General features: G+C 43.7%; 1 protein-coding gene across 1 annotated transcript; it reads right to left on the bottom strand.

Annotated features, from left to right (window-relative positions):
• Positions 1 to 128: 128 nt before the first annotated feature.
• LOC123438443 (oxysterol-binding protein-related protein 1B-like) lies at positions 129 to 7,600 on the bottom strand. Its single transcript, XM_045115778.1, has 10 exons — positions 7,033 to 7,600; positions 5,450 to 5,803; positions 3,639 to 3,726; positions 2,567 to 2,991; positions 2,124 to 2,279; positions 1,719 to 1,886; positions 1,234 to 1,374; positions 916 to 1,152; positions 716 to 829; positions 129 to 557 (listed from the first exon to the last, which is right to left on the bottom strand). The coding sequence occupies exons 1-10, from the start codon at positions 7,366 to 7,368 to the stop codon at positions 360 to 362; spliced, it is 2,217 nt and encodes a 738-aa protein (XP_044971713.1). The 5' UTR covers positions 7,369 to 7,600; the 3' UTR covers positions 129 to 359.
• Positions 7,601 to 22,022: the final 14,422 nt, after the last annotated feature.

Raw genomic sequence — 22,022 nt, 5'->3', positions numbered from 1 at the left:
GTTCTTTTTGTTACGCAACAACACATCACTCTAAGCATCACTTTTATTCATGGAGTAAATAATATTTTAAAACTTGCACCATGTTGCCTCCTCGCCAGTAAGCTAAACATACTTGCCACGCATTCCCATCAGAGACAAGGGCGAAATGATATTATTGACTAATTCAGCAACAATGTTAGCAAAAGTATACCAGTATATCAAATTAGGGTTTTGGTTGCGCCCAATGTCCCAGCGTCTGTGTATGTATACAGGACGACAAGGAGAACATCTTAGCTCTTCTTTGTACGACAGATGTGAGAGGAACCAATCGACTATGTACCTTGAAAATTTAATATGCTGTCAACGCCTACTACTGCTCCTTAGACACTCGCGCTGGTGTACAGCGTGGACACCCGTGGATTTGGATTGTCGCAGAAACTGCCAAATATGTCACTGCATCCAACCCATTTCGTCTGCTCCCTTGCCTCCCAGTAGCCTCCGACATAGCGGTATGTTCCATGCTCAGTGTCCCTTTGGAACCATCTTGGCTTCCAGCCACTCTCCTGCATGTTCCTTGCCTGTTTCAGAGCAAGAAGAAATAACCATCAGTTAGAGCAGAGAAGGACCAGACATGTGGTTGTTCAGTGTAATTACCCATACGAAAAACTCAATGTACAAGCAATGTGAATAAAGGTAAGCAATATGTAGTTTTAAAGGAAAATCTAGGGTATTATACCATTCGTTGTCTGGTCTCGAGGCGCAGTTTCTCAGAGTTGGCCTTTTCGTACTCCCCATTCTCTAGATGTCGCTGGTCTGGTCTCAGTCTTGAATCTGTTGGTGGAAGCTTCACCTTGAAAAATGACAAAATTGTTCTTTAGGTTCAGAGATAATAAAAGGTGACAATAATGAGCTATTTATCGCACGCTGTGCCTCTACCTTAAGCCCTGGAGTTAGCTCATTTAAAGTAATCGCAAATGATGACAAGTTATATCGAGTGGGATCTGCTGGAGGCTCATTTTTCTTCCACAACAAGGTGGCGCCAGGGCTCTGACGTGAGATGTGAGAGTTCAGTTTAGAAGCATCATCACTAACAACGCAATACATGCTCTCATCCCACTTGCCCATCAGGGATGCAACCTTGGTGCCATCAGCATCTTTGACAAAGCCTTGAACCTTGCATAGATTTATATATATTAGTATGATCTACATAAGCAAAGGAACAGAGGGAAGCTTGATGGAAATTGTTCATCATACCTGGCGAGGATTACGTTCGAGGAAAGACTGCTCTTTAAACATCAACTTGCATGAATATTTTCTGTTTCCTCTAATATTCATTGTGCCATGGTGATGGCAATATACTCGACCAATGATAAGGTTATTAATTGTGGTTGTAACCTTACAAGGAAAAGAAAAATGTTGTAGTTATTAATTCACAAAAAGATATTCAATTCTTCTTGCACATCTCCAAGCTTCATGCGAGCAGTAGCAGTGTTTTCTAGAAATAAATGAAACCATGATATCTAAAGGTAGAAATTAAATTGGGGTGCATAAAACAACCCATGGAGAAGAGGAACAGTAATAAGCTGGGCATGTGGCCTTTTCCTTAGAAGAATAGGATAGGTATGCTATACTCACAAATTAAAAAGTGCGGGCAATCGGCAATCATCAAAACATTATATCGAGAATGGTAATCATGAAAAACTAGAATAGTATGAGTGCCTTTGGTGAAGAATCTGTACCTTGCTCCACTGGAAAGTTTCTCCATCATCAAACTCTAGGGTTAATATGCCACTAGGATCCAGTTGAATCGACTGACCCCAGAATTTACTCTTTAGATTGCTGTCTCCCCAAAATTTCCAACCTTTCCCTTCACAATGGCATGCCATGGCCATCGGATGATGACTAACCTAGTGCCAAGAATAAACGAACAAATTAACTAAACGATGAAGTGTCATATCAAACACAACGAAACTCTTAATAGGCCTGTCATCATATCCATGTATGTTACTTCCACACTTTTAATAAAAAAACATTTCAAGACACTTCGTACCACCTGGCTATCATTTCTTTACAAATGAATTTGATCTTGTTACTGTGCACTGGATCACATGACAGAATGCAGATGTGTTGGATACCAGACTAACCTTTTCAGAGAAGAAACGTATTCCCTTTTCAGGGTAATCAGCTTCATAAGTTTCCCCTAGCAATGGATTGAAAGGTTTGCAGGGACGGCTATCTGTGGAAGCATATCCAGAGACAGCAAAGGCAGCAACATAAAGAATTCTCATCAAACCGTTGCCCTGAACATATGTGCAAAGGACATTACTATCAACACAATTCTGGGATAAGTACATATGAAACACCACTACGTAGTTATTTTAGATATCAATGTTGATGGAATCAAAAATAACTTCATTATCTGCAAAATTTAAAAGCCAAAGTACATGCTACTCGGTTTGTGCTACAGACAGATTTATACATGCACAGCAATTCAACCATGTGCAAAGTAATGTTTCCTGGTGTTTGGTTTATTTATAATGGTATTTGGATCAGAAGAAAGCAGGAAAGGTATATAAATAGGCATTACCCTTAAACCACATTCGTATGCACGGTCCAATAAATAAGAATACTCCAACTCTTCAAAGCACTTCTGAAGAGACGACAAAGGCTCGTTAAAATAAACAGGAAGACAGACTCTTGTAAGATCCTTGCCAACATTATCTTTGATCATGGACCAAAGGCTAACACTTCTCTCCTTTTCTACTGGTTCAGGCAACTTGGAGCGCCTCTTCGCAGACGATAATAAATATTCATTGGTCTTGTCGGCAGCTAATGAGTCACCAAATTTGCAAGTTTCATTCTCATAATTTAAGTATCTCACTTTCAAGTCAGGACTAGCCACACCCTCGCTAAAACTTTGTCTTGTATCATAGAAATGAAACTCGTCTTCATCTGACATTATCCCTATTTCTTGTTTACCAGCATCATCAGAAGATTCTGTATTGCTGTATTCTGATGGCAAAGAAAAAAAAGTAGGCAGTAAGCAGAAAATAAACCAAAGATGGAAGAAGTGTTTGCAGTGAAAATGCGTCAAATAAAGATGTTGTGATGTATGGTCTACATATTCAGATCAATCCAACAAACAAACATAGATGAGTTGTAACAACCAAATATGTCTGAATTTCTGCCATGGTCTTGAAATGTAGATGCCGAATGGGCAATGATAATCACTGGCCCACTGGTAATTGTTTTCAACTATGTATGATGGAAAGCTAATAGTTATGCTTGAAATGTTTTCTCGTCGTGGTCAAATGGAGATATATTAAGGGAAAATCCCTCCAGAAATACCAGCCATGAAGCAGTCCAGGTAAAATGCAGTGCAATAAAAATCACAGGTGCTTGGAGAAATGAATAGAAAAATCTATAATAGAAGCAGTCTAACATCAGAAGTCCAAGAAAAATGTGAATTAGCACCTTCGCACCTGCGCTCTAACAGCACAACAAAAAACACAGGTACTTGGCGAAACTAACAAAAATAATCCGAAGTAAAGGTTTATCATGGTATGGAAAAATTATGCATGAAAAATATCAAGTAAATTTTTATTTAAGGCTAGCCATAACTACTAGAGAAAACCAAAACTAAAAAGAAGAACAAGTACCACTACATTTTCCGGAGCTGGAAAGGTCAGGCTTGAACAACTGCGACTGTGGATTGCCATGAATAGTTGCATCTTCTGAATTAACTGCCTGAGAGAACACAGTAAGTCAGCAGACGATGTCACGATACCAGATATCATACCATCAATTTATTATTTGAGTTTTGGGCCAGACTCCAAACAAACTTTTTTTGCTTTTTTTTACATAAAATTTGAAGAAAATAAAACTCACCTTCCTTAACTATATATTTTTTAAACTCCAGTGCCTATGAGGAAATGTTTGGACCACAATTGGGTTTCCTCGTCATTTATAACAGGTCGAGTATCTTCATTTTTACTTCTAAAAGGGTCTCAACCATTGATGGTGTCACCTTCTAACAAAAACCATTAAATCTATTGCAAAAGGCTGAGATGGTGGTCCTGTTTGACACCAAAGTTGGGATAATATTGCTAGCAAGTGCAGTATTTAGCTACTGATAAAGGTTGACTGCTGAATACAAGGAAGACAATCACATGGAAGCAAAATATCCAGTCATCTTTTGGCACAAGAACATCAATTGGATTATATAGTTCTAAGAGCATCTCCAACAGTCTCGCGGTAGCGCCACGAGCTAAAAAAAATTTGGGCACCGAAATAGCGTTTTTCGGCGCGCGGACGTGTGTTGGCTTTAGCAGGCGCTGTAAACTTTAGCGCGTCACAGATCACACTCCAGCAGTGGAGCTAAATATACAGCGCGCGTATCCGAACATACAAAAAAAGAAAATACTGAAATTCAACTAGTTCATCGGCAAACATTAAAATTCAGATACAAACTAATAAGCAAATTCAAATTCTTAAAACATACCAATAAAATAAAGTACACCTAGACTACTCCTCCTCGCTGTTGTAGTCCGTCGACGACAGCAGCACGTCATCCCACCAGTCATCGTTCGAGTCAGAACTGGGAAATCGCCAGTGACTTGCGCCTACGCTTGTACTGGCATTGTGCATCTCGCTCTGTGCTCCTGCCCGCCCACAACTCGTTCTCGGCGACGACGCCCTCCGGGTGGCGCGCCGCCATGGCGGCCTCGTCCCTCTCGGCGATCAAGAGGCGGCGCTCCCGATTGCACTGGGCGTGGCGGTCCTGCTCGGTGACCACACGCGGGGGGGGGGGGGGGGGGGGGGGCACGAGATCCTGGGCGTCCCGACACGTGAAAATGTCCTGAAAATTCATCTGCGCCCGAGGACGTTGTAGGCACCACGCCGCCATGTCGTACACACGGGTAGCCTCATGGGCGGCCTCGAACGGGCCGAGCCCGAGGCTCATCTTGCTGGAGCGGATCTCCGCATAGAACATGCCGAAGGGACGGTGGCGGATGTCGCGGAAGCCCGAGCTGCTCCGGGGGCACAGAGGCGACGAGGCGCTACAAGAATATAAGGAGCACGGGGGCGCGGCGGTGGAGCGCAGGGAGAAGGCGCGGGAGGGAATGGGGCGATTGAATAGTGCGGGAGCGGCGCGGGATTTATAGAGCGCGTTGGCCGACGCGCGCCAAGCCGCTTTTCCCGCGCGCAAAAAAAATAGCGCGTTTGTTGGAGCGGGCTGCGCGGCCGTTCGCGCGCGAATACAACGGTTTTTACCGCGCGCCCCAAACTTGGCGCGTCTGTTGGAGATGCTCTAAAGAGGGCTTCGCAAGTACTTAACGTACATTTGTCACTAAAGTTGGTCAGTATGACCATACAGTTCCTTCGCTGTTATTTGCTTGAAGTAAAAGAGAAAGCCTACCAAAAAGTGCATGATTTGTCTAGTCTAGTCACAGGTTCCAAGAAGCATTACCTCAAGTTCCCGTGGAAGACTGCCAATAAAGCTTAAATACGATTCACAGCGCTGCTTCATCTGTACATGATACTGTGAAAATTCCGAATGAACTATCTGCTCACAGTCTTTAACAATTTCTGCACCAACACCTTCAGCATGCAAGCGATCTCTTAGCTTTTCTGTAGAGAATGATCCACCATTCCGTTCACTTGGCAAAATAGCACCAAGAGAATATTCACTTCTCGCTGAAACAAGTGCTTCAATCCAAGCCACACGGTCCTTAACACAACCTGTCCTCAGCTGAAGTGTCTTGGTTGGGGTAATGATATAGAACCGCTTGTCATCTGATTTACTTTCGCTAAATGATGAAATCTACAAACAGTTCAAAAGAATTGCAAAAAATTAGCAACCGGGCTGGCATTTTAAACCAAAAATATAAGCCCTTGTATTCAAGGCACACAAATTATTGTTAAAAACAGTGATGCGCCATGCTATTTACATACTCATGCGGCAATTACACGTTCGTATGGACCAACGACAACAAGTACTTCACTTCGAACACAAAATATTTTGATCAATCTCCTATGAAGTAAATAAAATCCAATAATGAGCAGTGAAGAGTAAGCCATATACTCAAATGACTTTTGAATCCTCCCAGCTCTGTAATGCCATATCATTTCTCACTGTTGCATCTATAGATAAAAACTTGATCAGTTATCATCTAAAAGGACAGGCTCACATAAAGGACGCTGACTCAAGCAGCAACCAAGGCCAAGAGCGCGCTCATCTCAGGGAAGGAAAACAGGGCAATGCTTTAAAAGCTTCCAGCCCCTTTAAATGGGTATGGACAGATGCTCCGTACCACCCCACGTTCCCAGCAAACTCACGGGCATCCATCTAATACGACACAAACCGAGGCGCCAACCCATCAGCCCGGCCATTTGTACAAAATACAGATGGGCCGGTGCCCTGCCATTTGAACAAAATACAGCTGGGAGAGCCTGGTTTCCGCGTGCCGCGAATCAAAGCATCTCGCCGGCCGGCCAGTCGGATGTCGGCCCCTCCTCCCCTGAGAGCGCGCGGCGACAAGGTCGGCCTCTGTAGCACGCGGATGCAGAAACTGTTCTCTCACACTCCGCACTAGTAGCCGACCCTCGCCGCGGCTAGCAAAAGGCCGGCTACAATACAAGCAAGGCATCTCTCTCTCTCTTTATCCGACACAAGCGACAGATAGCCCCGGCCGTGAGGAAATATTCGCCGTAGATCGCGACGATGTGCGGCTGGCGATGCGCGCTCGCGGGGAGCACGGGGTCGCTTTACAGCTCGACTGTTCCGATCCGAACGACGCGGAAACCGAGCAGTCGGGCGCACCAGCACCAGCTCGTTTTGGTGATGAAAAAAAAAGGGGCCTACGAAATCGCTAGAGAAACTGAGAATAGTTGAATCGCCGGCCAGATGAAATGCGTTGCGCCCTGAGGAACGAACCGCTCGCTGTTTCGCTAGTGGTACGAGCTGCGTGGAAGCTATGTATGCAAGTGTAAGCAATGGGATCATGGTGGAATAGCGGGCGGGAAACGGCGGGGGCGGAGATGGGAGGAGACCTTGAGATGGACGAATCCGATGGGCCGCTCCCCGGCGCCGCGGTCCGCGCCGCCGATCACCCTGACGCCCGCGCCCGCGGCGGGCTCGAGCGTGGCCTCCTCGGCCGCGACGCGGCGGCGGATCTTCGAGTAGGCGAGCACGCCGCCGCGGATCGCGAACCAGCGCGGGCGCCAGCCCCTGCCGATGTTGGTCCACTTGTACAGCACCCCGGCCACCGCGGCCCCGTCCGCCGGCGTCGGCGGGGAGCAGCCCCCTTCGTCGTCCTCGGCGCCGCCGCCCCCGGGGCAGAAGTCGGCGGCCAGGCAGCAGAGCGGGTGCATCTCCCTGGCCCGCATCGTCGCCTCCGTCCGTCCGCCCCCCCCTCTCACGGCCTTGGCGTCTCCATCCGGATTTGTTTATTGGCCGCTCCGCCTATACAAGCCGCGCGCCTCCACGCGGTGGGCCGATTGGATTCGGTTGTGGTGGCGAGCAGAGGCGCAGAGGCGCTGAGGCGGGGTGGGAGGGAGGGAGGAGACCCTGATGCGCGCGGGCCGGCGCAGGCGCAGAGAGCCTTGTGCTTAACGCTCACTTCTGCTGCTTCGCTTTTGGAGCGGCATCTTTGAGCGCGCGATCGATCCTTCCCTCCTCCTCCTCCTCCTCCTCGTGTCTCTCTCCTGCCGGCTCGGGCTCGCTCTCGGGTCTAGACGCGTGTCCGGTGCGTGTGGGGTTGGGCACTGCTTTGGTTGGTCCGGTCCAGTCCAGTCCAGTCGACCGGAGGGAGCATCGTGTTCGTGGTGTTGCGGTGGGTCGAGGGGTGACCGTGCGCCTTGCGTTGGGTGGTCGCGTGTCATCGCGCGCGTTCCACAGTCGGCTCGCTTGGTATGGTAGTAGTAGTAGTGGCAGATGTTGATGTGCTTTCTCCATCACTAACCACGCTTAACAGCCTAACAGGAGTCCGAATACTGTGTATCTTTGGCAACTTCAGCTACATACTCCTATTGCTAATTACAGCTAGCCTACTGGCAGTGGTCCATGCTTCGCTGGTTTCCGCGATCGGTCGAACCTTCCTTGGACCAACAGTCGTCCTCCAGCAGCAGCAGGACTACGATGACGGACCGGAGCGGCATGCGTCTCCTGTCGCGGACCAACGACGCGCATGGGCGTTCGTACCCCATGTCTTGTAGTACCAGTAGCTAGCTCCAACCTGGTGGATCGACGACATGGCAACCGCACCAGCCTAACCGGAAACTAAACGCAGCCACACGTGCACCACCGACAAGACCTGAATCCACGAGATAGCCCACGATCGCGGATTCAATTATAAAACAAAGAAAGAAAGAAAAAAACGTGCTCCATCGTTCGAATAGGCCGACGGACTCACCGTCGCGGGCTAGCTGGCTGAATAAATCATTCGCTGCGTTTATCTCGTTGGGCTTCGGAAACAGGGTTGGCCTCGCACAGCAGCTGGATCATATTTGTCGATGAAACTGGACCGGCCCAATGTTCGGTGTTGGAACATTAACTTCTTGTCCGGTTTTTAACTGGCGTCGGGAACCTTGCAGAAGGTTCCGTTCCGGTTTGTTTCATTTTCTCATGTTATTTTTTTCTTCAATAGTTTCAGGGAATTTAAAAAATATTCACATTATAAGGAAACTGTTTGGAAATTTCAAAAATATATTTGATTTTTTTTCGAAATGATCAAAAATAAACAAAATTGTGTTCCTTAAGAATGTTCAACAATTTGAATAAATTCTATGTTTAAAAACTGTTCAAATTTTCAAATTTAAAATATGTTTACAAAACTCTAAGAATGTTTTCAAAATTATAAAAAAATATATGTTTATTCTTGGAGACCTATATTTGAAAAAACAAGAAAAGCAGGAAAAAAAACAATTCATCTATTCTTTCCTTCAAAAAACATTGGTTATTAAAAAAACATTTACACAACATGACACGGTTGAGATAAAAAAATCCTCGGGTTCGTACATTGTATACCCCTATAACCATCAAAGATTACCTCTTTGTAAACTAGGAACAGTGCACGTGCAACGCACGTGTAATCGAATGAATTTCCTCATTCATCAGATTGTATTAAGCTTGCACGTGTAACACACGTTTTATTGAAATTTAATGAATAAACAATATTTGAATATATGAAGCTTACATTTTAAGTTTACATATAGTCTCTTGCACAAGCAAGGATTTAGCAAACATTCCACGTACTCTACGAAATTTAAATCTTGACGAGATATGTACTCACTTTCCTAAAGCATATTGATATCAAATCCGCCACCAGCATTCACAAATCAACTTTCCTAAAGCATATTGATATCAAATCCGCCACCAACATTCACAAATCAAGAATCTTAATGAACATCCCTGACATTTCTTCCTTTCTTAGCCAATAAAATATGTATTATAATTCATAGGCATCTACAAATTGTATATACAAGGTAGAATTAATCAGAATATATTTTCACAATATTATGACAGCTATTGTTCGCCACTATTTAGCTACTAAGACCATCGCTAATGTTGCCCGAAACACCACCTCCAGTCTCTTATATTTGACATTAATCTGCAGGTTGAATCATGTTTTCCTGCATCATTTAGCGCATAGAATATCTTTCTTGTTTCCAGGCTACATGTTGTTTTTGATCAAAATCAATTATTTAGTGACAATTGTTCTTCGCAAAATCAACAGTTTGCTTGCTCCTTGTCTCAACACACAAAAATGAAATCAAAAATATCTTGAGGTAAGTAACATATATCTTTTCCATGTCTTATCAAATAGAGAGAGTTTTTTCTACACTCCAGTTCGGTGCAACCACGGTGTACCCATACAAAAAACATAGCAAACCATTTAAAAAATTCTAAACCATTATGGGAATGATAATCAACAAATGTTATGGGGGCTTGCAAAGTTTGGTGGTCAACTAACATTTCAGGAGCTCTGTACAAAAAAGACAAAATCACTGAAAATTAGTTAAAATGTAAGTGCATTAATTGTTTGAGCAGGTTTTGCAATTTTGTCTTTCTTGTATGAATCTCCCCAAATGTTATTTGACCACCAAACTTTCCAAGCACTCATATATTTGCTGATGATCATTCCAACAAAGTTTCTTTTTTTGAAACGCTTTTCTATGTTTTCTTACATGGGTGCAACCACTACTTTCCCTATCAAATATCATACTTGATTTTAAGCAGGATGTATGAATCGTCGTTGTCACTCTACCTGGAAAGGGTCAGAACAAACGCACACCAAGTGCAAGAAAAGCAGTCCACAACCCATATTCACTCCTAAAATTAGGAATAGACACCATAGGATAAGTACGCCAAAATAAGTGTTCTTGTCTCAAAAGCAATAAACATCTAGTAGCTATAGCAAGAAAAGAGGAAAAGGTAATCATTGCTTTGGGCAAAAATGGCAGAACCTTACTTCATCCAGTGCTAGGTGCTTGAAGAACAAACAATGGCATGAGGGAAGGTTTGTATATGTATGTGTGCCTTTCGCAAGCAAGAGCACTCTGCAAGAGGAAAAAGGGTAATAAATAAACGCTCAAATAATAATCCAATCATTTTATGATAAAAACAATTATGTCACATAATGAAAAAACTATATGGTGAATAGCAAAAGCTGAGTTTTCAAAGAAATATCACTACACAAGATTGCCCATCCTCAAGAAAACAATCACAATTTGGAGTCATAGCCTCGACAGCCCGAGTAACTCATCCAAGATCAACCCTGGTGTTGACAACTTAGCATCATAACATGAATGCGCTAATAACTTATGATGGATTAGAAGCATAAAGTAGATACACTACAATTCCACAGTAAGCTAAGCAAGTCACTGATATGTCTCCATCGTATCTACTTTTCCAAACTCTTTTGCCCTTGTTTTGGACTCTAATTTGCATGATTTGAATGGAACTAACCCGGAGTGACGCTGTTTTCAGCAGAATTGTCATGGTGTTGTTTTTGTGGAGAAATGAAATTTCTCGGAACGTCCTGAAAGTTCTCGCTGTTTGGATAGCTCTTGTCGTCCTGAATCCAACAAGCTTGGGTTTGCTCGATTCGGAGCTCGTATGCGAAAGTTATGGCTGTTTCAGTGGCGAGCGGTAGTACCGCTGGACCTAGCGGTAGTACCACTAGAGTTGGCGGTAGTACCGTTGGCCCTAGCGGTAGTACCGCTAGAGCTGGTGGTAGTACCGCTGTCCCAGCGGTAGTACCGCCCCTGGCCAACGGTAGTACCGCTCCAAGTTTTTAGTACCGTCATCTTTGCGGTTGTACTGCGTCGGACATTTTTGCGAAGACTTTCTTGGCGGTGGTTGGCCCGGTAGTATCTTTGCGCTACCATGGGCTGAGCGGTAGTACCGCTGCAGCCAGCGGTAGTACCGCCGGAGGGTCAGCGGTAGTACCGCTGGAGCCAGCGGTAGTACCGCTGGGCTCGGGCTGTAAGTGGGGGTAACGGTGTGATTCCTTCCCCCACTATATAAAGGGGGTCTTCTTCCCCCTTGGCCTAATCCATCCGTTGAGCTCTTGTTCTACCTCCATTGTTGACATTCTTAGAGCTTGCTAACTCTCAATCCCTCCAATGATTCTTGCTTGTTCTTGAGGGTAAAGAGAGAGGAGATCTAGATCCACATCTCCACCAATCACTTTCTCCTCTATGTGAGGGGAACCCCTTGGATCTAGATCTTGGAGTTCTTTGTGAGCTCCTTGTTCTTCCTCTCATATTTCTCCATAGCTTTTGTTGTTGTGGAGGGATTTGAGTGTGAGGGACTTCACCACTTCGTGTGTTCTTGCCATTGCATTAGTTGCATCGGTTTGAGTTCTCCACGGTGATACGTGGAAGTGAGAAGTTGAGAAGCTTACTACCCTTGGTACTTAGTACCCTAGATATTGTTCTTCGTGGATGCTTTGGCGTCCTAGAAGCTTGGTGGTGTCTCGGAGCTCAATCATTGTGGTGTGAAGCTCCGGGCAAGCATTGGGGTCTCCAATTAGGTTGTGGAGATTGCCCCGAGCAATTTGTACGGGTACCGGTAACCGCCCCCAAGGGTTGCCACGTGTACGGGTTCGGTAACCGCCCCGAAGGTTTGCCATTTGTACGGGTTCGGTGACCGCCCTCAAGGGTCCCTTAGTGGAATCACGACATCTTGCATTGTGCGAGGGCGTGAGGAGATTACGGTGGCCTTAGTGGCATCTTGGGGAGCATTGTGCCTCCACACCGCTCCAACGGAGATTAGCATCCGCAAGGGTGTGAACTTCGGGATACATCATCGTCTCCACGTACCTCGGTTATCTCTTACCCGAACCTTTTACTTATGCACTTTACTTTGTGATAGCCATATTGTCTCTTGTCATATATCTTGCTATCACTTAGTTGTTTATCTTGCCTAGCCTAAGTTGTTGGTGCACATAGGTGAGCCTAGTTGTTTGAGGTTTTGTGCTTGACATATTAAACGTTAGTTTTATTCCGCATTTGTTCAAGCCTAAACCTTAATTATTTTAAAGCGCCTATTCACCCCCCCCCCCTCTAGGCGACATCCATGTCCTTTCAACGAAGACCTAAGGCAATTTTGAGGAAGCCTATCATTGGAATATACAAGCCAAGTTATATAACGAGAATTCCCACTAGCTATATGGTGGTGACAAAACGAGAGACTCTCAATCATGAAGATCATGGTGCTCAAAATGCACAAGTGTGGAAAAAGTGGTAGCATTGTCCCTTCTCTCTTTTTCTCTCATTTTTTTGGTGGGCTCTTTGGCCTCTTTTTTATGGGCTTCTTTGGCCTCTTTTATTCCTCACATGGGACAATTCTCCAATAATGGTGATCATCACACTTTCAACTCAAAACTTAGAGCAATTATGACTCTATATGGAATGCCTTCGGTAGTGTACTGTGACAACGATCTAGCATGGCATAGACATCAATGGAAACATCATGCTAGCTATCTTACGATCGTGCAAAGGCAATGTAGACGTGGTGGACATGTCATGGTGGTAGTTGCATGGCAATATATCTCGGAATGACTTTAAAAAAGCCATAGTAGGTAGGTATGGTGGTTGTTTTGAGGGAGGCTAATGGTGGGTTTTGTGCACCGGCGAGAGTTGCACGACACTAAGAAGATAGTGATGGTGGAAGGTGAAAGTGCATCTAAACCATGGACTCAACATTAGTCATGAAGAACTCATATACTTGTTGCAAAAGTTTTATTAGTAATCGAAACAAAGCATTCAACACATACTCCTAGGGGAAGGGTTGGTAGGTATAAACCATCGCGCGATCCCGACCGCCACGCAAATGATGAAAATAAATATACTAATCATGCTCAGATTTCATCACATAGCGGTTCACCATACGTGCATGCTACGGGAATCACTAACTTCAACACAAGTATTTCTAGATTCACAACACCTTACTACCATGACTTCAATATTACCATAACCACAACTCAAAACTAGTTGAGATGAATCAAACTTCTCTAACTATTCAATGCACATGAAGGTGGAAGTTTTCGTATCTCTTTGGATAACTACCCCTTTTGAGACTACTTTCAAAGCATAGATCAACTACCAAGCCATGCACCGCTGTGCTCTAAAAGATATAAGTGAAGCTCGACAAAATCACGGTGAGTGCATGTCTCTCTCTCTAGGTGTGCAGCAAGGATGATTGTGACACAACAAAAATAAAAGACTCCTACGATACAAGACGATCCAAGAAAAAACACATAACATGTGGTGAATAAAAATATAGCCCCAAGTAATGTTACCGATGGATTGAAGACGAGAGAGGGGATACCTTCCCGGGGCATCCCCAAGCTTAGGATTTTACGACATCCTTGAATCTCTTGGGGTGCCTTGGGCATCCCCAAGCTTTATCTCTTGCCACTCTTTATCTTTTTGTCCATAATAACTTCACCCAAAACTTGAAAAACTTCACAACACAAAACTTAAACAGAAACTCGTGATAACATTAGTACAAGAAAGCAAACCACCACTTCCTTAGGTAATGTAGCAAACTTAAATTCTACTTGTGCTGATGTTGGATTACTGTACTTTCAATCTTACATGGCTAATACCCCCCGATACTATCCATAGTTTCATCAAAATAAGCAACCAACACAACAAAAACAGAATATGTTAACAGCAGACCTGTCTGTAGCAATCTGTATGTTTCGTATACCTATGGTACTTAAAAAATTCTAAAAAATTACGACAGTCTGAAGAATTTGCGTAGCAATCAGTAGCAAAAAGAATCAACTCAAAATCTCTTACAGAAAAAAATGTAAATTCTTTTCATGAGCAGAAAGTTTCTGTCTTTTCTAGCAAAACCAAACAATCATCCCCAAGACTAATCATAACGGTTTTGCTTGGCACAAACGCAAAAACAAAAACAAAAAACACAATCATAACAGAATTATGAAAGTGTGAAAAACACAAAACAGAAACAAAAAGGATAAATTCGCTGGGTTGCCTCCCAACAAGCGCTATTGTTTAACGCCCTTTGCTAGGCAGTCAATGATGCTCTCACAAAAGACAAGAATTGAAGCACAACGAGAGCATCCTAAAGCATGTGAAAATCACATCTAAGTCTAACATACTTCCTATGCATAGGCATTTTATAGGAAAACAAATTGTCAAGACAACCAATAGCTGCCATATGCAAGGAAGAAGAAAGAGACAAGAGCAATCTCAACATCACGAGAGGTGATTTGGTAACATGAAAGTTTCTACCAAAATATTTTCCTCTCTCATAGCAATTACATGTGGGATCATATTCAAATTAAACAATATAGCTATCCCATAGGATATTCTTTTCATGATCCACATGCATGCAAAGTTGACGCTCTTAAGAAATAGTGGGATTATCATCAAATAAAGTCATGACTTCTCCAATCCCACTTTCAGTATTGTTGCAAATATCATATTCATCATGAGGTTTAAACAAATTTTCAAGATCATAAGAAAGATCATCACCCCAATCATGATTATTGCAACAAGCAGTGGACATAGCAAAACTAGCATCCCCAAGCTTAGGGTTTTGCATATTTTTAGCATGATTGTCACTAATAGGATTTATAGTGAAACCATTGCAATCATGCTTTTCATTCAAGTATCCCTCGTGAATCACTTCATGAATTTCTTCCTCACAATTTTAAAATTCACGCATCTTACGCAAAACTCCAAAGAAATAGTCAATTGCCCTCAACTCACTAGCAATTTGTTCCACACGAGTGGGTCTCTTAAAGACACTAGCAAGTGGATGAGGATCCATATCACTAGATATTCAGCAAGCGAAGATGCAAGCATATTGAGGGCACATGGCACACAACCGAACAGAAAGCAAGCGAGAGAAAAGGGCGAATGAAAAAAAAGGCAAATGAAAACGGCGAAGGAGAAAGGCAAATGAAAACGGCAAATGTGAAGTGGGGGAGAGGAAAACGAGAGGCAACTGGCAGCAAAAGTAAATGCAAAAGAAGAGTTTGTGAGACCTACTTGGATAGATCTTGATTTCTCCTCCCCGGCAACGGCGCGAGAAATACTTCTGATGGCTGTTGTGTATCCCTTGCAACGACACCAGAAATAGTTTTGTCGACGGCACCAGGAATCCTCCAACTACGGCTACACCTTAAGGGACTTCCTAGGCAAGTATGCAAAGGATTTCCCCCGTGGCCTTGGAGCCTTGCGTTGGTGTTCCCTCGAAGCGGAAAGGGTGATGTAGCACAGCCGGTAAGTATTTCCCTCAGTTTGAGAACCAAGGTATCAATCCAGCGGAAGAATATCTCAAGATCCTGCACAAACACAAAAGCTTGCACCCAACGCTATGAAGGGGTTGTCAATCCCTTATAGATTGTTTGCCAAGTGAGAACTGAAAGCAACAAAGTAACAAAGCAAAGTAAAAGCGGAGGTGTAAACGATGGATGTGAATAGACCCGGGGACCGTAGTGTTTACTAGTGGCTTCTCTCATAAAAGCAAGTAGACGGTGGGTGAACAAATTACTGTCGAGCAATTGATAGAATTGTGCAGAGTCGTGCTATGCAATGATTATTTCTATAGGCATCACGTCCGAAACAAGTAGACCGATACTTTCTGCATCTACTACTATTACTCCACACGTCGACCGCTATCCAGCATGCATCTAGTGTATTAAGTCCATAAGAACAGAGTAACGCCTTAAGCAAGATGACATGATGTAGAGGGATAATCTCAAACCAATGATAAAAACCCCATCTTTTTACCCTTGATGGCAACTGCTTGATGTGTGCCTTGCTGCCCCTACTGTCACTGGGAAAGGTCACCACATGGCAGAACCCAAAATCAAGCACCTCTCCCATTGCAAGAATCATAGATCTAGTTGGCCAAACAAAACCAAAGACTCGGAGAGACTTACAAGGATATCAAATCATGCATATAAGAAATCAGCAAAGACTCAAATATATATCATAGATAATCTGATCACATGTCCACAATTCATCGGATCTCGACAAACACACCGCCAAAGAAGATTACATCGGATAGATCTCCATGAAGATCATGGAGAACTTTGTATTGAAGATCCAAGAGAGAGAAGAATCCATCTAGCTACTAACTACGGACCCGTAGGTCTGAAGTGAACTACTCACGAGTCATTGGAGGGGCGATGATGATGATGAAGAAGCCCTCCACCTCCAAAGTCCCCTTCGGCAAGGCGCCGGGAAGGGTCTCCTGATGAGATCTCGCGGAAACGGAAGCTTGCGGCGGCGGAAAAGTATTTTCGAGGCTCCCCCGATTTTTTGCGGAATATTTGGGAATATATAGGCGCAAGACCTAGGTCAGGGGGCGGCCAGGGAGGCCACAAGCCTGCCCACCGCCGCCTCCCCCCTGGTGGCGGAGTGGGGGCTTGTGGGCTCCCTGGAGCCCACCTGGCTTGGCCCAAAAGCCCCCTGGACTTCTTCTGTTCGAGAAAAAATCATTTCAGGTTTTTTCTTCCGTTTGGGCTCCGTTCCAAAATCAGATATGAAAAGAGTCAAAAACACGAAAAAACAGGAACTGGCACTTGGCACTGAATCAATAAGTTAGTCCCAACAAAGATATAAAAAGATACATAAAACATACAAAGAAGACAAGATAACAGCGTGAAACCATAAAAAATTATAGATACGTTTGAGACGTATCAGATACTGCTAGAGATACTACTTTGCGTGATATGCCACTAGGGGTATTCCTTGATGCTCATATTGCTAGAGTTACTGCCAATGCTCGTGATGCTTCTGAAACTGCTGATACTATTGAGATAGAACCTGCTTTTGCTCGTGCTAGATCTAGCTCTCCTAGATATGAATTGCCTGATATACCTGAGGGTTATGTTATGGAGGGAGAGATAGCTGAGGATTTTCTTGCGTGTAAGGATTCCTATGACGCTGAGAAATTACTTCTCAAGTGGAATAAAAAATCTTTGAAAGCTAGGATGAAATACGACCCTAAGTTTGCCACTTCACCCATCTTTATCACCGATGAGGATTATGAATTCTCTGTCGACCCTAAGATAATCTCTCTAGTCGAATCTGATCCTTTCCATGGTTATGAGTGTGAGACGGTCGTAGCCCATCTTACCAAACTACACGATATAGCCACCTTTTTCACTAGTGAGGAGAAGATCCGCTACTACTATATCCTTAAGTTGTTTTCTTTCTCTCTAAAGAATGACGCTAAAGCCTGGTTCACTTCTCTTGCTCCTGGATGTGTGAGTAGTCCCCAGGATATGGTCTATTACTTCTGTGAGAAATATTTACCTGCCCATAAAAAGTAAGCTGCCTTGCAGGAAATATACAACTTTGTTCAACTCAAAGAAGAGAGTCTCCCACAAGCTTGGGGGAGGCTCATCAGTTACAGAATGCTTTGCCTGGTCACCCTCTTAAGAAGAATGAGATACTTGATATCTTCTATAACGGACTTACCGATGCTTCTAGAGACCACCTAGATAGTTGTGCCGATTGTGTTTTTAGGGAACGAACTATAGAACAAGCTGAGATTCTACTGAATAACATCTTGATCAACGATAATGCTTGGACTATTCCCGAACCACCTCCTAAGCCAACTCCTAAGAAAAGAGGTATTCTATTCCTTAGTCCCGAAGATATCCAAGAAGCCAAGAAATCTATGCAAGAGAAAGGCATTAGATCTGAAGATGTCAAAAATCTACCACCTATCAAAGAGATCCATGGTCTCGATAACCCAATACAAGTAGTAGAGGTGAATTCTCTGTGTAGATTCAATGAGAGTGGTATTCCTTTTGACAAACCTGCTAGCCTATGCTTTGATGAATTTGACAACTTCGTTGCCAAACAACGTTTCAATGATTATGTTAGCACATGATTGGAACAAAGCACTCATATGCTTAGTCATTTAAGTGCTTGTGTAGACAGAAATGTCAATGATTTGAAGCTTCTGAGTAAACATGCCTCTATGATTACTACTCAGGTAGAACAAGTACTTAAAGCTCATAATGACTTGCTCAATGAATTAAATGACAACTCTGTCAGAGTTATTACTAGAGGAGGCAAAATGACTCAGGAACCTTTGTATCCTAAAGGCCATCCTAAGAGAATTGATCAAGATTCTCAAGGAATTAATGCTGATACACCAGTCATCCTGAGAATAAGAAGAAGGATGATAGAAACCTACATGTCAGTTCACCAAATACTGACACACCTGAAGAACCAAATGATATTTCTGCGTCTGATGCAGAAACACAATCTGGTGATGAACATGAACCTGGTGACAATATGGACAGTGATGTTCATAATAATGCTCAACCTAGCAATGAGAAGGATGTGAAGATTGAACCTATAGTTAATCCTGATAACCCACAACCTAAGAGATACGATAAGAATGACTCCACTGCTAGGAAGCATGGTAAAGAAAGGGAGCCATGGGTTCAGAGACCTATGCCCTTTCCTCCTAAGCCATCCAAGAAAAAGGATGATGAGGATTTTGAGCACTTTATTGAAATGTTGAGACCCGTCTTTGTGCTGATGCGGTTAATTGATGTGCTCAAAATGTCTCCATATGCCAAGTACATGAAAGATATCGTGACTAATAAACGGAAGATACCACATCTTGAGATCTCCATCATGCTTGCCAATTACACTTTCAAAGGTGGAACTCCTAAGAAACTTGGTGATCCCGGAGTGCCCACTATACCTTGCTCCATTAAAGGAAATTACGTAAGAACTTCCTTATGTGACCTTGGAGCATGTGTTAGTGTTATGCCTCTCTCTCTTTATCGTAGACTTGAACTGGATAAGTTGACACCCACTGAAATTTCTCTGCAAATGGCCGACAAATCAACTGCTTTCCCTGTCGGCATTTGCGAGGATGTGCCTGTTGTGGTTGCTAACACCACTATCTTAACAGACTTTGTTATCTTGGATATTCCCGAGGACGATGCCATGGCTGTCATCCTCGGAAGACCCTTTTTAAACACTGCAGGGGCTGTTATAGATTGCAACAAAGGCAATGTCACTTTCCATGTCAATGGTAATGAGCATACGGTGCACTTTCCGAAGAAACGATATCAAGTACATTGCATCAATGCTATCGAGAAAACTTCATCGATTCTTATTGGGAGCTTTGAATGCCCTATTCCTCGTGTTAAGATGAAGTATGATTTGCTTGTTGGGGAGATTCATATCCCCTTTGAGGTGACTTAGTGGCTATTCGACAATTCTCCGTTTCCTTTTGCGATTTGAAAAGGTTTTGTCATGAGGATTTGATCAACCCCATTGACGGATTTCTTTCGATGACCATGAGATGGATGAATCGAGGAGTCACAAACCTCTGTTCCAAGCTTTCACCTTACGTTGCTTAGAAGAAAAATGATAGGTTTAGTTAAGTTTTCCTTGTTTCCTGTTTTAGCGTCTCAGAGAAAAGTACCCCAAAATAAAAGTTCTCCGATGGTCCTGAAAATCAAATATGATTTTTTCTAGATTTTTTGAAAAATACTGGGACTGAGAGCTGGCCTAGGGGGCACACCAGTAGGCCACAAGCCCTGTCGTCGTGGCCTCCCCCTGGCCGCGGCCACCAAGCTTGTGGGGCCCACAGGGACCCCCTCCACTCATTCCATCTCCCATCCTCTTCTTCTACCTCCAAAAAAAATCGTTTCGCAGCTCAAACCCATGTTCTTGCTCATTTGGGTGTGATTTTCGATCTCCTTGCTCAACGCACCATTCTCCGAACTGTTTTGGGGAAATTACTCCTTGGTAAGTGGCTCCTCCATTGGTCCAATTAGTTTCTACTCTAGTGATTTATCCTTCGCGTATTCTTGCTACCTTGGTGACCCTGTTCTTGAGCTTGAAATGTTGATTTTAGCTAGTCCCAAGTAGTTTTAGCGCGTGATACGGTATCTAAGCACTAGTAGGAGTAGTTGCTACAAGGTGTGGTTGGTCTCTATTCACTTTTCTTTTGAACTTCAAAATTTTTAGCAAAACGAAATTATGTTCAGGAGGAAGTTTCATGGTGGTTCCTCAAGTAAGAAGGGTCCCCGTCTTTCTATTCGGGAGCCTGATCTTTATCAACTAAGGGACGCACCTGTACAACCATGTGAATAGCCTTCCCATGAGTTCATGATCAAAGTAGGCTTCAAGGATGAGTTTGATACACTTGTCCGCAATGCTGGGTTAGAAGAATTCCTCTCACATAAATGTGAACAGTATGCTATGCTCACTGCCTCTTTCGTATGTAGGTTTAAATTTTCAATTGGCCGTGACTCATCCATACTGTTTGATCTGTATGATAAATCCTACACCATGGATTTGGAGGATTTCAATAGGATTTGCAAGATACCCGATGGGGGTAGTCTTAATGATCCTGCTAAGTCTTCGGTTAGAGATTTTGTCTCTAGTATAACTGTTGGACAAACTCGAGACATCACGCAAGCTACCATAGGAAGCATTCATTTCCCTGCCTTGCACTACTTTGCCCTCTTCATAGGTAGATGCATTAACGGCAAGGTTGAACACTGTCACCTATGCGCATCCGACCTTAGTATCCTTAAGAGCGCAGTGACGGGTGACAAAAGCTTCAACATGGGGGCTATTATAGCAAAGAGGCTGAATAGGAATGTTATTGATGGGGATTTCTTTGGCGGGATCTATGCCACTCGCATAGCAAATTTTCTTGGAGTACCCATCCGCGCAGGAGATCCCCCGCTCCATACAACTTTCCTTGACCGCGTCGCTATGACACGCTACTAGTTCCTTGAGAGGGATGATGAATCCCTCCTATACCGATTGATATTTCACCGTCTTCGTGTTTTCCATATTACCCTTCCCGCTCCTGCTTTCTTTGATTTTCAGGTAAAACAGAGATATTACATAACGAGAGGAGAGGCAGAGGAGTATGAGAGGGAGGCGAAGGCTGCTCGTCTCCGTGAGGCAGGTATTCAGGCAGTGGCTGCAGCGCTCCCGTATAACCCCGATTACAATTTTGGGTTTCGCCAGGACCGTCCTTGGGAGTAGACCAAGCTAGGCCAAAAGCCTAAGCTTGGGGGACTTGTTGGAATTATGCCCTAGAGGCAATAATAAATGTATAGTTGTTATTATAATTCCTGTATCAAGATAATAGTTTATTATCCATGCTATAATTGTATTGAATGAAGACTCATTTACATGTGTGGATACATAGACAAAACACCGTCCCTAGCATGCCTCTAGTTGGCTAGCCAGTTGATCAATGATAGTCAGTGTCTTCTGATTATGAACAAGGTGTTGTTGCTTGATAACTGGATCACGTCATTGGGAGAATCACGTGATGGACTAGACCCATACTAATAGACGTAGCATGTTGATCGTGTCATTTTGTTGCTACTGTTTTCTGCGTGTCAAGTATTTATTCCTATGACCATGAGATCATATAACTCACTGACACCGGAGGAATGCTTTGTGTGTATCAAACGTCGCAACGTAACTGGGTGACTATAAAGATGCTCTACAGGTATCTCCGAAGGTGTTAGTTGAGTTAGTAT

Source organism: Hordeum vulgare, chromosome 1H, assembly GCF_904849725.1.
Source record: "Hordeum vulgare subsp. vulgare chromosome 1H, MorexV3_pseudomolecules_assembly, whole genome shotgun sequence".
NCBI classification, from domain to species: Eukaryota; Viridiplantae; Streptophyta; class Magnoliopsida; order Poales; family Poaceae; genus Hordeum; species Hordeum vulgare.
The sequence above is the reverse complement of the archived record's forward strand: the minus strand, read 5'-3'. Positions and strand labels throughout refer to the sequence as shown.

What these genes read in the sequence shown, in the direction of transcription:
- LOC123438443 (XM_045115778.1), bottom strand. Translation starts at nt 7,368, where the DNA reads ATGCGGGCCAGGGAGATGCACCCGCTCTGCTGCCTGGCCGCCGACTTC. An exon ending in GTCTTCCACGGGAACTTGAG is followed by an intron (nt 3,727 to 5,449) that starts GTAATGCTTCTT and finishes GTGTTCTCTCAG; the next exon opens with GCAGTTAATTCAGAAGATGC. An exon ending in CAGCTCCGGAAAATGTAGTG is followed by an intron (nt 2,992 to 3,638) that starts GTACTTGTTCTT and finishes CTTTGCCATCAG; the next exon opens with AATACAGCAATACAGAATCT.